Source organism: Mandrillus leucophaeus, unplaced genomic scaffold (genome assembly GCF_000951045.1).
Source record: "Mandrillus leucophaeus isolate KB7577 unplaced genomic scaffold, Mleu.le_1.0 Scaffold859, whole genome shotgun sequence".
NCBI lineage: Eukaryota > Metazoa > Chordata > Mammalia > Primates > Cercopithecidae > Mandrillus > Mandrillus leucophaeus.
Window position 1 is genome coordinate 376,860 of NW_012109352.1, and position 17,562 is coordinate 394,421.

At 42.5% G+C, this 17,562-nt stretch overlaps 1 protein-coding gene across 1 annotated transcript in view; it reads right to left on the reverse strand.

Moving 5' to 3' along the window:
- The window catches only part of ZNF713 (zinc finger protein 713), a 28,169-nt gene extending 10,770 nt beyond the window's left edge, over positions 1 to 17,399 (reverse strand). The window contains exons 1-3 of the mRNA XM_011968758.1: positions 17,320 to 17,399; positions 8,150 to 8,276; positions 7,735 to 7,827 (exon numbers count right to left, since the gene is read on the reverse strand). Coding sequence (XP_011824148.1) covers positions 7,735 to 7,827; positions 8,150 to 8,276; positions 17,320 to 17,367 — 268 coding nt within the window. The 5' untranslated portion in view covers positions 17,368 to 17,399. The remainder of the gene's footprint in view (positions 1 to 7,734; positions 7,828 to 8,149; positions 8,277 to 17,319) is intronic.
- Positions 17,400 to 17,562: the final 163 nt, after the last annotated feature.

Below are 17,562 nucleotides of genomic sequence, written 5' to 3' on the forward strand. Positions count from 1 at the left end.
CGTGTTAGCCAGGATGGTCTCGATCTCCTGACCTTGTGATCCGCCCGTCTCGGCCTCCCAAAGTGCTGGGATTACAGGCTTGAGCCACTGCGCCCGGCCGAAAAATGCATTTTTTAATGAGTGGTGGTCAACAATAATTTACAACTATTGCTTTGGCAAGGTTGACAAGTTTTTTTCTGTAAAGGGTCAGATAGTAAATATTTTAAGTTTTTTGAGCCAGATGGTCTCTGTTGTACTCAGTTCTGCTGTTGCAGGGTGAAAGCATCCATAGACAAAGTTTTTTTGGTTGTTTTGTTTTTGAGGCAGTCTCTCTCTGTCACCTAGGCTGGAGTGCAGTGGTGCAATCTCGGCTTACTGCAACCTCCGCCTCCCAGGCTCAAGTGATCCTCTTGGCTCAACACTCAGCCTCCTGGGTAGCTGGGACTAGAGGTGTGCACCACCATGCTCAGCTAATTTTTGTACTTTTTGTGGCTACGGGTTTTATCATGTTGCCCAAGATGGTCCTGAACTCCTGAGCTCAAGCAATCCTCCCGCTTCTTATGTAAAAGAATGAGTGTGGCTGTGTTCCCATAAAACTTTATTTACAAAAACATGTTACTCTAGACTACATTATTTTTCATCCAAAGAGCCTACAAAGCCAAACAAGGTATGTGGAAAGGAAGTCCCATGACTGGTCTAGGACATCTTTATGCTGACTTCCAGTTCATCTGATCCCAGCAATGTACGAGAGTGCTTTCCTCCTCATGGACCCAGCGGTGTATATTGCCAAACTTTTCGACTCTTGCTAATCTGGTAGACAAGATAATTTGTGTAGCTTTAATTTGCATTTCTCTTATTATGACTGAGACTGAACATTTTTTCATATGTTAAATGTATTTGGATTCCTTTAAGAACTGTTCATAACCCAGGAGGCAGAGGTTGCAGTGAGCGGAGATCGTGTCACTGCACTCCAGCTTGGGCAACAAAGTGAGACCCCGTCTCAAAAAAAGAAAAATAACTGTTCATATTATTTTTATTGGGCTGTTGGCCTCTTATTAATTTAGAGGAGCATTTTATAACATTAATGGATGATGAGCTCTTTTGACATAAGTTGAAAATATTTTCCTCCATTGTTGTTTATCTTTTTACTTAGTTTATTGTTTTACCTCATGCAGAATTATTATTTTATACCATGCAGAATTTTTGGATTTGTGTGTATTGAATACATATGAATCTCCTCTTTAATGGCTTCTGGATTTTAAATCATAGTCAGAAAAAACTCCCCCATTTCAAGGTTATAAAAGATTTCTCCCATGTTTTCTTCCAGGTCTCTCTCTTTTTTTTTTTTTTTTTTTTTTTTTTGAGAGTCTTGCTCTCTCACTCGGGTTGGAGTGCAGTGGCGCAGTCTCAGTTCACTGCGACCTCCATCTTCCAGGCTAAAGAGGTTCTCATGCCTTAGCCTCCTGAATAGCTGGGACTACAGGTGTGCACCACTGCACCCAGCCTCTAACAGATCTCTTATAGTTTCATGTTTTATGTGTAAAATCTGTTTCCTTTGGAGCTTATCTTGGCTCAAGGGGTAAGCTATAGATCCAATTTTGTCTCTCTCTAGATGGCTACCTACCATATATGAAGAGGTGCACATTTCAAAAGCACCAGTTGTCTCAACACTTTACTACAAAGCCCACTTTTCACCTCCTAATTTGAAATGATGCCATTATTTAAAATAATGTCTTTTTATTAAATGCCCACAAGTATTTGGGTTTACTTCTGACTTGTCTATTCTGTTCAGTTGGTCTGACTTCATTAATGAAATTTTACTGTATATTTTAAATATCTAGTAGGAATAATCTCCCTTATTGATTTTCCATTTCAGAATTTTCTTGATAATTTTTGTGCTTTGGATTTTCCACATGAACTTTAGATAAGCTTACCTAGCTTTCCTCTCAAACTCTTGTAGGCACATTTTTTATTTTTGAGACAGACTCACACTGTTGCCCAGGCTGGAGTGCAGTGGTGCAATCATAGCTCACTGCAGCCTTGACCTCCAGGGCTCAGTTGATCCTCCTGCCTCAGCCTTTTGAGTAGCTGGGACTACCAGCATGCGTTACCACACTTGGCTAATTTTTTTTTTTTTTTTTTTTTTTTTTGGTAGAAATGGGCTCTCAACCTGTTGCCCAGGCTGGTCTCAAACTCTTGGACTCAAGCAATCCACCTGCCTCGGTCTCCCAAAGTGCTGGGATTACAGGTGTGAACCCTAGCACCCAGCCTGCGGGCACTTTTTATGGAATTGTATTACATGTATAGTAGGGACATTGCCATCTTGGCATGCCTATTTATTCAAGTTTATTTTTGTGTCTGTCAGAAGTATTTAAGTTTCTTCTATGAAGGTATTGCCTATCTCGTGTTGAAGTTTATTCCTAGGTGTTTTTTCAGTTGCTGTTGCATGGGTGCTTCTCTTCCATCTTGTAATCTAACTGGTAGTTGTTTGGGCCTTCACCTTTGTTCCACCTTCAACAGTCTACTTATATGGCAATACATTCATATTGTGGACCTTGCCTGTTCCATGTAAGAAATCTCCAACTCATTGTAACACTCTCCTGCTTTACTCACATTCTGCCTCTTTCTACCTCTTCTACATCTCCATTTCTTTGACTCTCTTGGTCTTCTAGTTTTAAGTCTTCTTCAGGCCTCATTCTACTTCCTGTCACTTCTTAGACTTGTCAAATCACTTGAATTAACTCTCATACAGTTTCACACAGTTTTCCTCCAATAGTCCCCAAAATCTAACACCCTCAGCCCCTGTCCTATAAACCCTTTCGAGTGCTAAATAAAACAGGAGAAAGAGCATACTCATGCAAATTAGAAACCACAGCTGTATGGGGCAGAGTCTCACTGGGGCCTTCATCACTGCTCAGTGCTGCCTCTGCTTGTCTTTGGTCAGCTTCCATTGACCCTTGTAAGCTTCAGCAAATGCACCATGAGTCCTCTACCTGCCTTCCCAATTCCCCTACACTCAACAAAGGACACTGCTTCCTAATTTGCCAAGAAAACAGAAGTCATCATGTGTGAACTCCCCCAAATCTTCCATTGACAAATTTACTGATATATATAGTCACCCTAATGTCCTTCCCTCTAATCCCACTCCCATTTCTTCTAGAACCTTGCTCCATCTCTTGTAGCTTTTTTTTTTTTTTTTTTTTTTGAGATGGAGTCTTGCTCTGTCACCCAGGCTGGAGTACAGTGGTGCAATCTTGGGTCACTGCAACATCCGTCTCCCAGGTTCAAGTGATTCGAGTGCCTCAGCTTCCCAAGTAGCTGGGATTACAGGTGCACGCCACCACATACAGCTAATTTTTGTACCTGTAGTAGAGACGGGGTTTCACTATGTTGGCCAGGCTGGTCTTGAACTCCTGACCTCAAGTGATCTGTCCATCTTGGCCTCCCAAAGTGCTGGGATTACAGGCGTGAGCCATCGCACCCAGCTGTATCTATTTTTAACTTGTCCTCTCTACTGGTTCCTTCCCATCAGCATTATAAACAAGTAAAATTGTTCCTGCTTAGAACAATTCTTTTGTTTTTTCTAGACAAAGTCTTGCTCTATTGCCCAGGCTAGAGTGCAGTGGTGCCATCATAACTTACTGCAGCCTCGACTTCCTAGGCTCATGATCCTCCCACCTCAGCCTCCCAAGTAGTGGAGACTACAGGCTCATACCTCCACATCCCGCTAACTTTTAAATTTTTTGTAGAGACAGGGGTCTCATTATGTTGTCCAGCCTGGTCTTGAACTCCTGGGCTCAAGGGATCCTTCCACAGTCTCCCAAAGTGCTAGGCATGAGCCATTGAGCCCGGCCTAGAACAATCCTGTTTTGACACTACCTTTTATTCTGGCTGCTAATATCCTCTTTATTATTTCCCCTTCCCACTCCTCACTCTAGCTAGCTGCTGCTTCTTTTTTGTTTGTTTGTTTGAGACAGAGTCTAACTCTGTCACCCAGGCTGGAGTGCAGTGGTGCAATCTCGGCTCACTGCAACCTCTGCCTCCCAGGTTCAAGAGATTCTCCAGCCTCTGCCTCCCAAGTAGCTGTGATTACAGGCACCTACCACCACGCCTGGCTAAGTTTTATATTTTTAGTAGAGATGGGGTTTCACCATGTTGGTGAACCTCAGGCTGGTCTCAAACTCCTGACCTTGTGATCCATGTGCTTTGGCTTCCCAAAGTGCTGGGATTATAGGTGTGAGCCATGAGCCACTGTGCCCAGCTCTCACTCTAGCTGCTTATAAGAATATTACACACTTGCTAGCTCTAATTTTTTCTTTTTAAACCTCCCCCTGTTGTTCATGCAACAATGTACAAACTGACTGTTCTTCTAATCATCCCCCATCACTTCTCTCAATAATATAATTCCCAATCTTCTTGCTGCTAAATCTACTGGGTATTTTCCAGGTCTCAGCTTAAGAAAATATTTTAGATAAATAAGGACCAGCAAATGTCAGTAACATTGAGGCATGCAGTACCCTAGTGGGCATGCAGAATTAGGCTGCATAAGCTCTGTCATTCTCTTAGCCCCCTGACAAACAAATGTTTTACTACATCCTCTCAGGGGAATCACTGACTTTGTTTCACAGGATACTGAAGAAATGCAAGCAGTCTCTTTAGAGAAGAGGTTAGGCTGCCTGTCCCTGATAAGAGATGTGAAAAAAAAACACACTTGCTCAAGCTTATCTGTGAACCAAGAGCCCTGGGCATGCACATATAGGTGCACAATGAAATTTGGAAGTTTTCTGCTTATTTGTTTGGAGACAGAGTCTCACTCTGTTGTCCAGACAGGAGTGCAGTGGTGCAATCTTGGCTCACTGCAACCTCTGCCTCCCAGATTCAAACGATTTTCCTACCTCCACCTCCTGAGTAGCTGGGATTCCAGGCACATGCCACCACATGTGCCTAATTTTTGTATTTTTAGTAGAGATGGGTTTTCACCATATTGGCCAGGCTTGTCTTGAACTCCTGATCTCAAGTGATGGTCCATCTCAGCCTCCCAAACTGCTGGGATTATAGCCATGAGCCACTGCGCCTGGCCAAAATCTGGAAGTTTTCCTAAGTTAGCAATTATTTTTTCGAGTTGGGGGTCTGTGGAGAGGGACACAATAGGAAACAGTGTGGGTCCTACCGATGACAGCATATGTGCCTGGGGGAAGGAATAGCCCCGCCCTGGAAATTTACCTGAAAAGGGAGTTCTCTAATTTGTTCCTTTAGTTTCCTACTCCGCAGGTTTGGGGATGTGGAAGGCTGCAGAAATATGTCCCAGCATTGTCAGGGAAGGTGCCCGGGCTTCTTGACAAAATGTCTTAATTACCAGTTCTATTCTTGGAATGTGAGCACTGGTTAGGTGAAAATTCTGGTTCAGTGGGGCTGAGAGATCTCAGGGAGGCTGAAACAGGAACAAGGTTTTCTTTTCTTTTTCTTTTTTTTTTTTTTTGTGAGATAGAGTCTCACTCTGTTGCCAGGCTGGAGGGCAGTGGTGCGATCTCGGCTCACTGCAACCTCTGCCTCCTGGGTTCAAGCGATTATCTTGCCTTGGCCTCCTAAGTAGCTGGGACTACAGGCACACGACACCACGCCTAGCTAATTTTTGCATTTTTAGTAGAGACAAGGTTTCACCATGTTGGCCAGGATGGTCTCAATCTCTTGACCTCGTGATCTGCCCGCCTCGGCCTCCCAAAGTGTTAGGATTACAGGCGTGAGCCACTGTGCCCAGCCAGGAACAAGGTTTTCTACCTAAGATCACTTAGAGCATTAAAAGCAAGAAGGACAGCCAAGTCAAAGTCAACTTGAAAAAGCCAAAGAGTTTGAATGACAGAAAACCAAGTCCAAATGATGAAGCCAGATACCAGAGCAAAGAGCCAGAGTGGGAACTCACGGAGATGGGGTAGGTTCACCTGGTGTCATGGACCAGAGTAGAAACTACCTAACTCAGCATCTGGTGTACAGTCAGCAGTCCACTCCTTGTTAAAACAGTCAAGCAGAACATTGTAGGTGGTATGCCAGCAATAAGAAACTAAGGTGGTTGGGATTTTTTTTTTTTTTTTGGGTCAAGAAATTCCGTATTTAAGGGAATGATTTAAAGAAGACATTATAAAGCCAACAGATCCAGGTTTTGAAATATTTAAGTAGGCTGGGCACGGTGGCTCAAGCCTGTAATCCCAATACTTTGGGAGGCCGAGGTGGGCGGATCACGAGGTCAGGAGATTGAGATCATCCTGGCTAACACGGTGAAACCCCGTCTCTACTAAAAATACAAAAAATTAGCTGGGTGTGGTGGCCGGCGCCTGTAGTCCCAGCTACTCAGGAGGCTGAGGCAGGAGAATGGCGTGAACCCAGAAAGTGGAGCTTGCAATGAGCCAATATCGCGCCACTGCACTCCACCCCGGGCGACAGAGCGAGACTCCATCTCAGGAAAAAAAAAACAAAAAAAGAAATATTTAAGTAAAATGACAGCATGACACTAATAAACAAAAATATAATCTAAATTGTTTTTTATTTTTGAGATAGAGACCTGCTCTGCTACCCAGGCTGGAGTGCAGTGGCATGATCTTGGCTCACTGCAACCTCCGCTTCCAGGTTTAAGCAATTCTCTTGCCTCAGCCTCCCGAGTAGCTGGGCCTACAGGCGAGGCCACCACGCCCGGCTAATTTTTTGTATTTTTAGTAGAGAGTGGGTTTCATCATGTTGGCCAGGCTGGTCTCGTACTCCTGACCTCAGGTGATCCATCTGCCTAGGCCTCCCAAAGTGCTAGGATTACAGGCATGAGCCACCGCGCCCAGCCATAATCTCAATTCTGACAGGAGAATGTGGACGAAATACTGGGACTAGAAATGGAGAAATGGAAAAATGATACAAAAGGGCTACTTAAAAGCACTTTACTGCAGAGTAGAACAGCCAGTCCATAGGGATACATATCTTTAGGAGAATAAGGAGGAAGAAAATGCAGAAAAGGGGCAGGGGGAGATACGGAGAGAGGCTGGAGACACGAATCGTGTGCATCACAAGCCAGGGTGGAAGAACATTTCAAGAAGGGAAAGTCAACACAATTCTAACTGGCTTTGTAGCCACTCAATTTGACTGGAAGGAAATTAGTGGTAATCTCCAAGAAAACAATGTTAGTAGCAGAGGTAGGAATCGGGGTAGTATCACAAAGGAGAGCAAGAGAATTAGAAATTAGGCTGTGGGTTGTAGACAAGTGTCAAGAGTTTGATGATAAAAGGAAAAAGAAAAGATGAAAAATAGATTAAAATGGCAGAAGATTTTTGACATGGAAAAGAAAGCTTTTTAAAAAATTTATTCTCGGATCACCTCTCATGGAAAAGAAAGATTTAAAGAATACTGAGAGGGGATGTGTAAATAAAAAATATGAAGAAAGTGCTGTGTGGATATCTGCAATATCAAAAAAAATATGAAGAAAGTGCTGTGTGGATATCTGCAATATCAAGGTATTTATGGGTGTTTAAATGGATACCTTCAAAATAACCTCTGTTTTGTGTGCATTTTTAAAACAATAAGTATATATCATCTGTTCAATGAGAAAAAATAAGGCAGCCATTTCAACTTCAGAAAAATATCAAATACGAACTGATTCTTTTCAAAAGGCTTAGTATTCCTTAAATCCCAGGGGAGATTTTTGGAGCACTCCACTGAGTGGTTCAGAAGTGGCTGTTTTCCCTTATTAAGCAGCAGTGCCCAAGAGCGTGCACTTACCTGGATGAGTGTCCAGCAGGCTGTCTCTTTCTATCACCCACTCTTCCTCTAGCTCCAACTGCGCAATTACCTCTGGCTTATAAAGCTGATACCCTATTCATGGGAGTAACATACATCTTAGGAGTTTGTACTGGGAACAAAATTCTCTCTCAGACACATTCCCAACTTTTTCAGTCTTTAGAGCCTCTGGAGGGGAGACTTCAGAGGCAGCAAAATAAAGCTACTCATCTCAAACTCAATCAAGACGTTCCATCAGAGGAGAAAGAGCAGAAAACAAAGGTCTCTGACTCCAAAACTGCTTAGTGTTCTTCTGTCCCAGCCCAAACTATATTCACAAAAGCTTTGGAGGCTTCCACTAGTTCAGGAAATAAACCCACGTGAATGGCTTCCAGTTTCACAGGGATACCATCCTCACCCAGTGCAACCAGATTCCTGTAGTTCTCCAGCATCACGTCTCGATAGAGGTTCTTTTGGGCAGGGTACAGCTGGTCCCACTCCTCTTTGGTGAAGTCCACGGCCACGTCCTGAAACGTCAGTGATTCCTGAAACATCAAGCACATCCCTGCTCAGGCAAAAACGGTTCTTACAGGGACCCTCGGGGAGAGGGTGAAAGTGTAGCACCAGGATATCTAAGCCGTTGTGCTGATAGTCTTCAGGACTCTGAGTCATTCAAGTCAAACTTTCCTTTTAAAAAAATTAGGGCCGGGCACAGTGGCTCACGCCTGTAATCCCAGCACTTTGGGAGGCCGAGGCGGGCGGATCACGAGGTCAGGAGATCGAGACCATCCTGGAGAACATGGTGAAACCCCATCTCTACTAAAAAAAAAAAAAAAAAAAATACAAAAAGTTAGCTGGGCGTGGAGGCAGGTGCCTGTAATCCCAGCTACTTGGGAGGCTGAGGCAGAAGAATGGCATGAACCAGGGAGGTGGGGCTTGCAGTGAGCTGAGATAACGCCACTGCCCTCCAGCCTGGGCAACAGAGCAAGACTCCGTCTCAAAAACAAACAAACAAAAAGACTTGAAAGTCAAAATTACTCCTTGATCTGTGGGTTGCAGAATGGCTGGTGTGTTAGTGGGCATGAAAACAGCATTAGTCTTCTTGTACATCTCCAGTAGAGCTCCTGGGTAACCAGGTGCATTGTCAATGAGCAGTTATTTTTAAGGGATTTTTTTTTTTTTTTTTTTTTTCCCTGAGCAGTGGTTCTTAACAGTGGGTTTAAAATATTCAGTAAACCATGCAGTAAACAGATTTGCTGTCATGCAGGCTTTGCTGATCCATTTCTAGCGCACAGGCAAAGCAGACTTAGCATAATTCTTAAGGAACCTAGGATTTTTAGAATAGTATGAACATTGGCTCCATCTTAAAGTCACCAGGTGCATTATCCCTTAACAAAAGAGTCAGCCTGTCTTTTGAAGCCATGCATTGACTTCTCCTTCTAGCTATTAAAATCCTAGATTGGGCTGGGCACGGTGGCTCATGCCTGTAATCCCAGCACTATGGGAGGCACAGGCAGGAGGATCACTTGAGGTCAGGAGTTTGAGACCAGCCTAGCCAACACAGTGAAACCCCGTCTCTACTAATAAACAAAAGAAATGAATAAATAAATAAATAAAGTCCTAGATGGCATCTTCTTCCAATATAGGGCTATTTCATCTGCACTGAAACTCTGTTGTTTAGTATAGCCACCTTCATCAGTCATCCTAGCTAGGTCTTCTGGATAACTTGCCGCAGCTACTATATCAGCACTTGCTGCTTCACTTAGCACTTTTATGTTACTGAGACAGCTTCTTTCCTTAAACCTCTTATAGCTTCCAACTTTTCTTCTGCAGCTTCCTCACCTCTTTCAGCCTTCAGAGAATTGAAGAGAGGTAGGGCCTTGTTCTGGATTAGGCTTTGGCTTAAGGGAATGTTGTGGCTGGTTTGATCTTCAATCCATTAAAACTTTCTCCATATCTGCAACACAGCTGTTTTGCTTTCTTATCATTCGCATGTTCACTGGAGTAGCAATTTTAATTTTCTTCAATAGCTTTTCCTTTGTACACATGACTTGGCTGTTTGGCCCAAGAGGCCAAGCTTTTGGCCTATTTCAAATACATTTGACATGCTCTTCTCATTAATCTTAATCATTTTCAGCTTTTGACTGTCATTCCAACAATGTTCAAAGCATCTTCACCAGGAGTAGATTCCATCTCAAGAAACCACTTTCTTTGCTCATCCATAACTGGCAAAAAATCCCTGGTTCCTTTTAGTGAAGAATGCGATTCTCTTCCTTTCACTTGAATGCTCAGAGGCCATTGTAGGGTTATTACTTGGCCTAATTTCAATATTGCTGTGTCTCAGGGAATAGGGAAGCTGGGGGAGAGGGCGATGGAGGAACAGCCAGATGGTGGAGCAGTCAGAACACACAACATTTATCAGTTAAGGTTGCTGTTTTATATGAGTGCTGTTCATAGTATGTGTACCTGTGTAACAAACTTGCACATTCTGTACACATATCCCAGAACTTAAAGTATAATTAACTATAATTAAAAAATAATAATAATACACTTGAGGAGGGAACACACAGAAGGATCTTCTGGGATATTGGTAATGTTCTGTTTCTTGATCTGGATTAAGATTGCATGGATGAATTCACTTGGTGATAATTGAATTTTTAACACTTATAGTATATGTATTTTTGTATGTTCCTTTACTTCAATAAAAGTGTAAAAAATTTTTTAAAAAATTGGCCAGGCATGGTGGCACACACCTATAGTCCCTCCTACTTGGGAGGCTGGGGCAGGAGAATTGCTTGAACTCGGGAGGTGGAGGTTGTAGTGAGCCAAGATCGAGCCACTGCGCTCTAGCCTGGGCAACAGAGCAAGATTCCATCTCAAAAAAACAAAATAAAACAAAACAAAACAAAAGAAAAACCAAACTGGAGTGTTTACCAATTTATAATCCAGCTATGCTACAATACAAATACCACACCCATAAATCTCTTTGAGATCAGCCATTCTCTCCTTTGGGTTCCCTGTGAGACTGCAGTGGCACGTCACCTTAACCATTCTTAGAAACCTTGTGTTTAAGAGAGGACAGGTCCTCTGAGGCACTGCCCTGGATCCTTCTGAAGTTGTGACACAGGGTATTATAGTCCACCTTTGGTGTGAATCCCTTTCTGAATTTGGTTATTATTTGCTGCTTGGACAGATGTGAATGAGAAAGTTTTCTTTTCAAACTCAGAAGTTCATTGTTCACTTATATTTACTAGTTCTTCATTGAGTTTATCTTTTTCCCTCACATTTTACTTTAGGAAGCCAGAAACTGCCAGTTGGTACTTTCAATCTTCTACTTGAGAATCTCCTTAGTAGATCACTGAGTTCATTAACTATATTCTCTATTTTCCTTTTTTTTTTTTTTTTTTGAGGCAGAGTTTCTCTCTGTCATCCAGGCTAGAGTGCAGTGGTACAATCTTGGTTCACTGCAACCTCTGCCTCCCGGGTTCAGGTGATTCTCCTGTCTCAGCCTCCCGAGTAGCTGGGATTACAGGTGCAAGCCACCATGCCCAGCTAATTTTTGTATTTTTAGTAAAGACGGGGTTTCACTGTGTCGGCCAGGCTAGTCTCAAACTCCTGACCTCAAGTGATCCACCTGCCTTAGCCTCTCAAAGTGCTGGGATGACAGGCATGAGCCACCGTGCCTGGCCTCTATTTTCCTTGTTCCTGAAGGTAACAATGTTATCCAACATTTCTTCTTCGAGGGTCTTCTATCCTCCAGCTTCTAATAACATTCTCCTTACTATTCTTTGAGTTTTGACAAAGGCCCTCACTCGTTTTCTACCTTCTGCCCAGTGCTCAGTTCCAAAGCTAGTGCCCTATGGTTTAGGTTTTTGTTTTTGCAGCACTCCACTTTCAGGTACTAAAATCCCTAACAATTATCTTGCTGCATACCAAACCATCCCAAAACTTGGGGGATTAAAATAGCAAGTATCATTTACTTTACTCATAAATCTGCAATTTGGGCAGGACAAGGTGGGAAGGTTTGACTGGGATTGGAGGATTCACTTTCAAGATGGCTTACTCACAAAGCTGGCAAATTGGTGCTGGCTTTCAGCTGGGAGCTCAGCTAGGGCTGTAGGCCTTGGCTTCTCTCCATATGGGCTTTTCCATGGGCTGTCCGGATTTCCTCCTGACAAGGTGGCCGGGTTTAGAGTAAACATCCCAACAGAATGAGGTAGAAGTCTTACTGCCATTTATGATCTGCCTTGAAAGTCACAAAGCTTTGCATCTTTCAGTCACAGCCTTGCTGAGATCCAATGGAGGGCACACAGACCTCCATATCTATAATGGGATGAGTGTCAAAGTCACTTGCAAAGAAAGCATTTGGGATGGGAGGTATTTTGGCCATTTTTCTGAAAATGCAATCGGTCACATTCACACCAGCAGTGTAAGGTGTCTGTTTCCCCACAGCTTTGCTAACAGAATATGTTACACTTGCGGAAAATATGAAACTCATGGCAAATATCAAGCCTGATGATAAAATATCCAGCTTTCTCTAGTTTTAATACAAATTTCCTCTTGTACAGATGAACACTTTTTCAGTGTTTAAGATCCATTTGAATTTTATTTGCTGTAAACTGTCTTTTTACAAAATTTTTTTTTTTTTTTTGAGACAGGGTCTCACTGTCACCCAGCCTGGAGTGCAGCGGTACAAACACGGCTCACTGCAACCTTCACCTCCTGGGCTCAAGTATCCTCTGACCTCAGCCTACTGTGTAGCTGAGACTACAGGCGCACACACCACCATTAGTCCCCAGCTAATTTTTATGAAGTTTCACCATGTTGGTCAGACTTGTCTCAAACTCCTGACCTCAAGTGATCAGCCCACCTCAGCCTCCCAAAGTGCTGGGATTACAGGCATGAGCCACTGTCCCTGGCCTTTTGTATCTTTTTCTGTTGGACTCCTAATCTCTTGCTGATTTAGAGAAGTATTTTATATATTAGAAAGATTAGACTACTGTAATTTGAGTGGCAAAATATTTTTTTCAATTTGATATGTATTTTTACTTTGCTTATAGTTTTTAAATTTTTTTCCATGCAGATGCTTTTTTTTTTTTTTTTTTTTTGTAAGACGGAGTCTCACTCTGTCACCCAGGCTGGAATGCAGTGGTGTGATCTCGGCTCACTGCAAACTCTGCCTCCCGGGTTCACGCCATTCTCCTGCCTCAGCCTCCCGAGTAGCTGGGACTACAGGCACCTGCCACCACGCCTGGCTGGCTAATTTTTTGTATTTTTAGTAGAGAAGGGGTTTCACTGTGTTAGCCAGGATGGTCTTGATCTCCTGACCTTGTGATCCGTCCGCCTCGGCCTCCCAAAGTGCTGGGATTACAGACATGAGCCATTGAACCCGGACGCTTTTGGTGTTTTTAATTATGGCTTCTGGATTCTCAGTTGTAATTAGAAAGTTTTTCTGGTGAAAGTTATAAAGGAATTCTCCCATTTTTTCTTGCATAACTTTTTGTGGTTTCATTTTTCATATTTAAATCTTTGATCCATTTGAAGACTGTTCTGATGTAAAGTATGAGGTAGAGATCCAACTTTATCTTTTTCCAGATGTTTCCCCAGAAATCCCAACATCAATTATTGAACAAAGCAGCTTTTTATCACCGGTTTGAGATGTTACCTTTATCATATGCTAAATTCCCCATGTGTTTAATGAATGGTTATTCAGTGCTTCCTATATATATGCCAGGCATGGTGCTTGGGATGCACCAGTGAACAAAAGAGACAAAAACTCCCTGCCTTTATGAAACTTATATTCTAGAAAAGAAAGTAGACAACAAACAGCATAACTGGGTAAATTATATAGTATGTCGGAAGATAAAAGTAAAGTAGGGTAACGGTTCGAGAATGTGGGTGTGGGGCAGTTACACATTTAAATAGGGTGGTCAGGAAAGATGGCACTGCAGAGATGACATTTGAGAAAGAAGCTTGACAGGTTAACAGTGCAAAGGCCCCACGGCCACGTTTAAGGAAGAAGAATGAGGCCAGGATGGCCAGAATGAAGTAAGGGGAAGAAAAGTAAATGATGAAATTCGACAGGTAACAGGGCCAGATTCTACAGGACTGTTTAGGCCATCATAAGGACTTTGGGTTTTACTCTGAGTGAAATGGGAGCCATGTGCTTTGAGCAGAGGAATGACATGATCTGATTTACCATTACCAATGGTGCCATTTCCTGGGTTCCATTCTTAGAAGTCATCTTTTTTCTTCCTTTGTTTTTACCCCTTAGCTAACCTCTGCTGTTTCTAAAGGAAAGCACTCAAATCTCCCTCCTTTCCTCCAATGACTACACTATTTTCTATCATTGAAAATGCTACAGTAGCTTAACTGGTTTTTCCCCTTTCAACTTCTGCCTCTCACAAATTCAGTTAAGATATACAGCAACAGGATGATTTTTATTGTAGAACTGGATTACTTATTATGTTATCTTTCTGCTTAAATTCCCCCAAAGGCTTTCCACTGCACTCAGAGTAAAAGTCAGACCTGTTTTCATGGCCACAGGCTTTGTGTATTTAAGCCCTGCTCACTTCTCCAAGCTCACTTCAAGTCATTCTCTCCCTCCTTCCACGCCAACCACAGTGGCCTTCTTTTAATTTCTCAAATAAACCCATGTTTTTTGCAGGTGATTTTTAGCATATGTCCAAAATGCTCTTTTCCACTTACTTTTTGTAGGTTCTATGTATCTTTTCTTTCTCATCTTAAATTTCACTTCCCCACAGTTTTTCCCTGATTCCCTAATGTGTATTCATAGCACCTTGTTTTCATTTTGTTTAAAAAACATCTCTTTTGCAATTTATTAGTATAGTTGCTAAATGTCTTTCAATAAGCTCCGTGGGTTTGGGGTCAGGTCTATTTTTCTCAGTGATGTCTAGCTGCTAAAAAGTATAATTTTTGTCACATATGAAATGACCAGTAGACCATAAGAAGAAAAAAGGAAAAGAAAAAAAATTTCTGTTACATACTAGCTGCTCAAAAAATATTTATTGAGTGAATGAATCATCTTCCTTCTAAACATAATAAATGGCTCCAGAAAATTAAAACTAACTCCTTGGGCTAGAATGTGGAAAAGCAGACATGCCACCTTAGTTCTAAATGTCTTTCTATTCCTGTCTTTGGGGAGTCTTACAGTTAATTAAGAATAAACCAATTGGGCCAGGTGCGGTGGCTCATGCCTGTAATCCCAATACTTTGGGAGGCTGAGGTGGGTGGACCAGCCTGGTCAACATGGCAAAACCCCGTCTCTACTAAAATACAAAAATTAGCTGGGCGTGGTGGCGCGTGCCTGTAATCCCAGCTACTTGGGAGGCTGAGGCAGGAGAATCACTTGAACCTGGGAGGTGGAGGTTGCAGTGAGCCAAGATTGTGCCATTGCACTCGAGCCTGGGTGACACAGTAAGTCTCTGTCTCAAAAAAAAAAAAAAAAAAGAATAAACCAAATGAATCTATCCCTTGAAACCCAAAGACCCCAAAGCACTAATATACACCAAATAAAAGCTCAGCTCTAGCTGGCAGTCTCCTTATTGTCCCTGCTCTCGCTCAAGTTTTATTTCCTGTCTGCAATGGTACCCCGTTTTCTCTAATCTCCAAACCCTACCTGCTGGTATTGGCACAAATTCAAACTCTGCCTTTTTCATGAAGTCTTCCCTCATCCCTACAGTCTCAATCAGACTTCTCCCTTCTCCCAGCACCTGTTGTATTTGTTTTCTTTTGCATTCACAGCAGCATCCAACATTATGCATTTTTGAGTATTAGTTGTATGATGTGGGTTTTAACAAGCCCCCCCATGCTGCGTGTGGCGGCTCACACCTGCAATCCCAGCACTTTAACAGGGAGAGGTGGGAGGATGGCTTGAGACCAGGACTTTAAGAGCAGCTTGGGCAACATAGTAAAAGCTTGTCTCTACAAAAAACAAAAAACAAACCAAAAAAATCCCCTTCAATGAGTTTATTGGCTACATAAGAATAATGATATCACATATTATTGGAATGATAGAAATCCTATCTGAAGCAATTGAGACTGGTATCTGATGTGTTAATTTAAAAAGATGGCTAAATTAGCGATCCATAAAATAGATCTTAAACATTTTATTTTAATTTAAAACATATAAATGTGCATTCATTTTCTCATCTTTGGAAATAAAACTAAGCCTATTTTTTTTTTTTTTTGAGATGGAGTCTTGCTCTGTTGCCCAGGCTGGAGTGCAGTGGCATGATCTCAGCTCAATGCAACCTCTGCCTCCCGGGTTCAAGCGGTTCTCCTGCCTCAGCCTCCCGAGTAGCTGGGACGACAGGCACTCACCACCATGCCTGGCTAATTTTTGTATTTTTAGTAGAGATGGGGTTTCACCACATTAGGCTGCTCCTGGAACTCCTGACCTTGTGATCTGCCTGCCTCGGGCTCCCAAAGTGCTGGGATTATAGGCATGAGCCACTGCACACAGTCAGCTAAGCCTTTTCTATGAGTGATTTTAAAGACTGGGTACTCATACCTATAAAGAAACAGTTTCTGTTTCATGAAGTTGGAATAAGCAACTGACACATGGGAAATGATATTTGCGGAGGAATCCTGAGAGTTTTATGATTTTTCTTCAGTGATGTAGTATTGCTAACACCTAATTTGAAAGCAATTTTTCAAAAGTGACAGCATTTATCAACTCCTTCCAAAGCATTAGACTAATTTTCATAGAAACAATTCTTGTTGCACTCATACTCATCAGTTTACATAATACCCAATCAGATTATAGAATCATAACAGACTTAGGCCGGGCGTGGTGGCTCACGTCTGTAACCCCAGCTCTTTGGGAGGCCAAGGTGGGTGGATAACGATGTCAGGAGATCGAGACCATCCTGGCTAACTCAGTGAAAGCCCATCTCTACTAAAAATACAAAAAATTAGCCAGGCATAGTGGCGGGCGCCTGTAGTCCCAGCTACTTGGGAGGCTGAGGCAGGAGAATCATTTAAACCCAGGAGGCAGAGGTTGCAGTGAGCTGAGATCGCGCCACTGCACTCTAGCCTGGGCAACAGAGTGAGACTTCGTCTCAAAAAAAAAAAAAAAAAAAAAGAGGAATCATAACAGACTTAAACAGGTTTTGGAAGAGATACAACAGAGGCTTGAGAAACATTAATTTGTGATTGATGTTGCCCTCAGGCATACTTATTAATCCCATTAGCTCCAAGCAGTCCTAGGGGCCTGGGCATCAGTCACTGTGTTTACAGGGAGAATGCAAGCATTGTTTAAATTTTAGTGAGCTATTTAAGGATGATTAAAAGACAGTCCATTGTTTTCTTTTGTTTTCTTCACAACGTCCAGCACAGGCACAAATCCATGAAATTGAGTCTGGTGAAAATGCTGGAAGGAGGGAAGAGCTAGAAAGAGCTACACAGGTGAATGGAAAACGTGCTGTGGAGAGTGTATCATTTGTCACATGAATCTCCTGGGCTCTGGATTTTTGGGACGCAGCACTTCTGAGAAGTGAAAAAGTAACAGTGCCCACATTCTGAGAACTGCAATGGCATTTCAGAGGAGAGGAAAACCGAACTTACCTGGGATCTCACCATCTGTGAGCCATCATTCATTTCTTTCTCCTCCATGTTCCCCTCCTGAGAAAAAACAGCATTCTGAGAAGGCATAACCAAGAAAAAGAGAAGCATCTTGTTAATACACGACACAAAGGCTAAATTTAATCTGGGAGATTCTGCTTTGTGTAGGTATGGCAGACAGTACTGAGAAGCCCTCTAAGACATAAGCCTAAAGGCTGTGACGTCTCTACTTCTCTATGACATTGG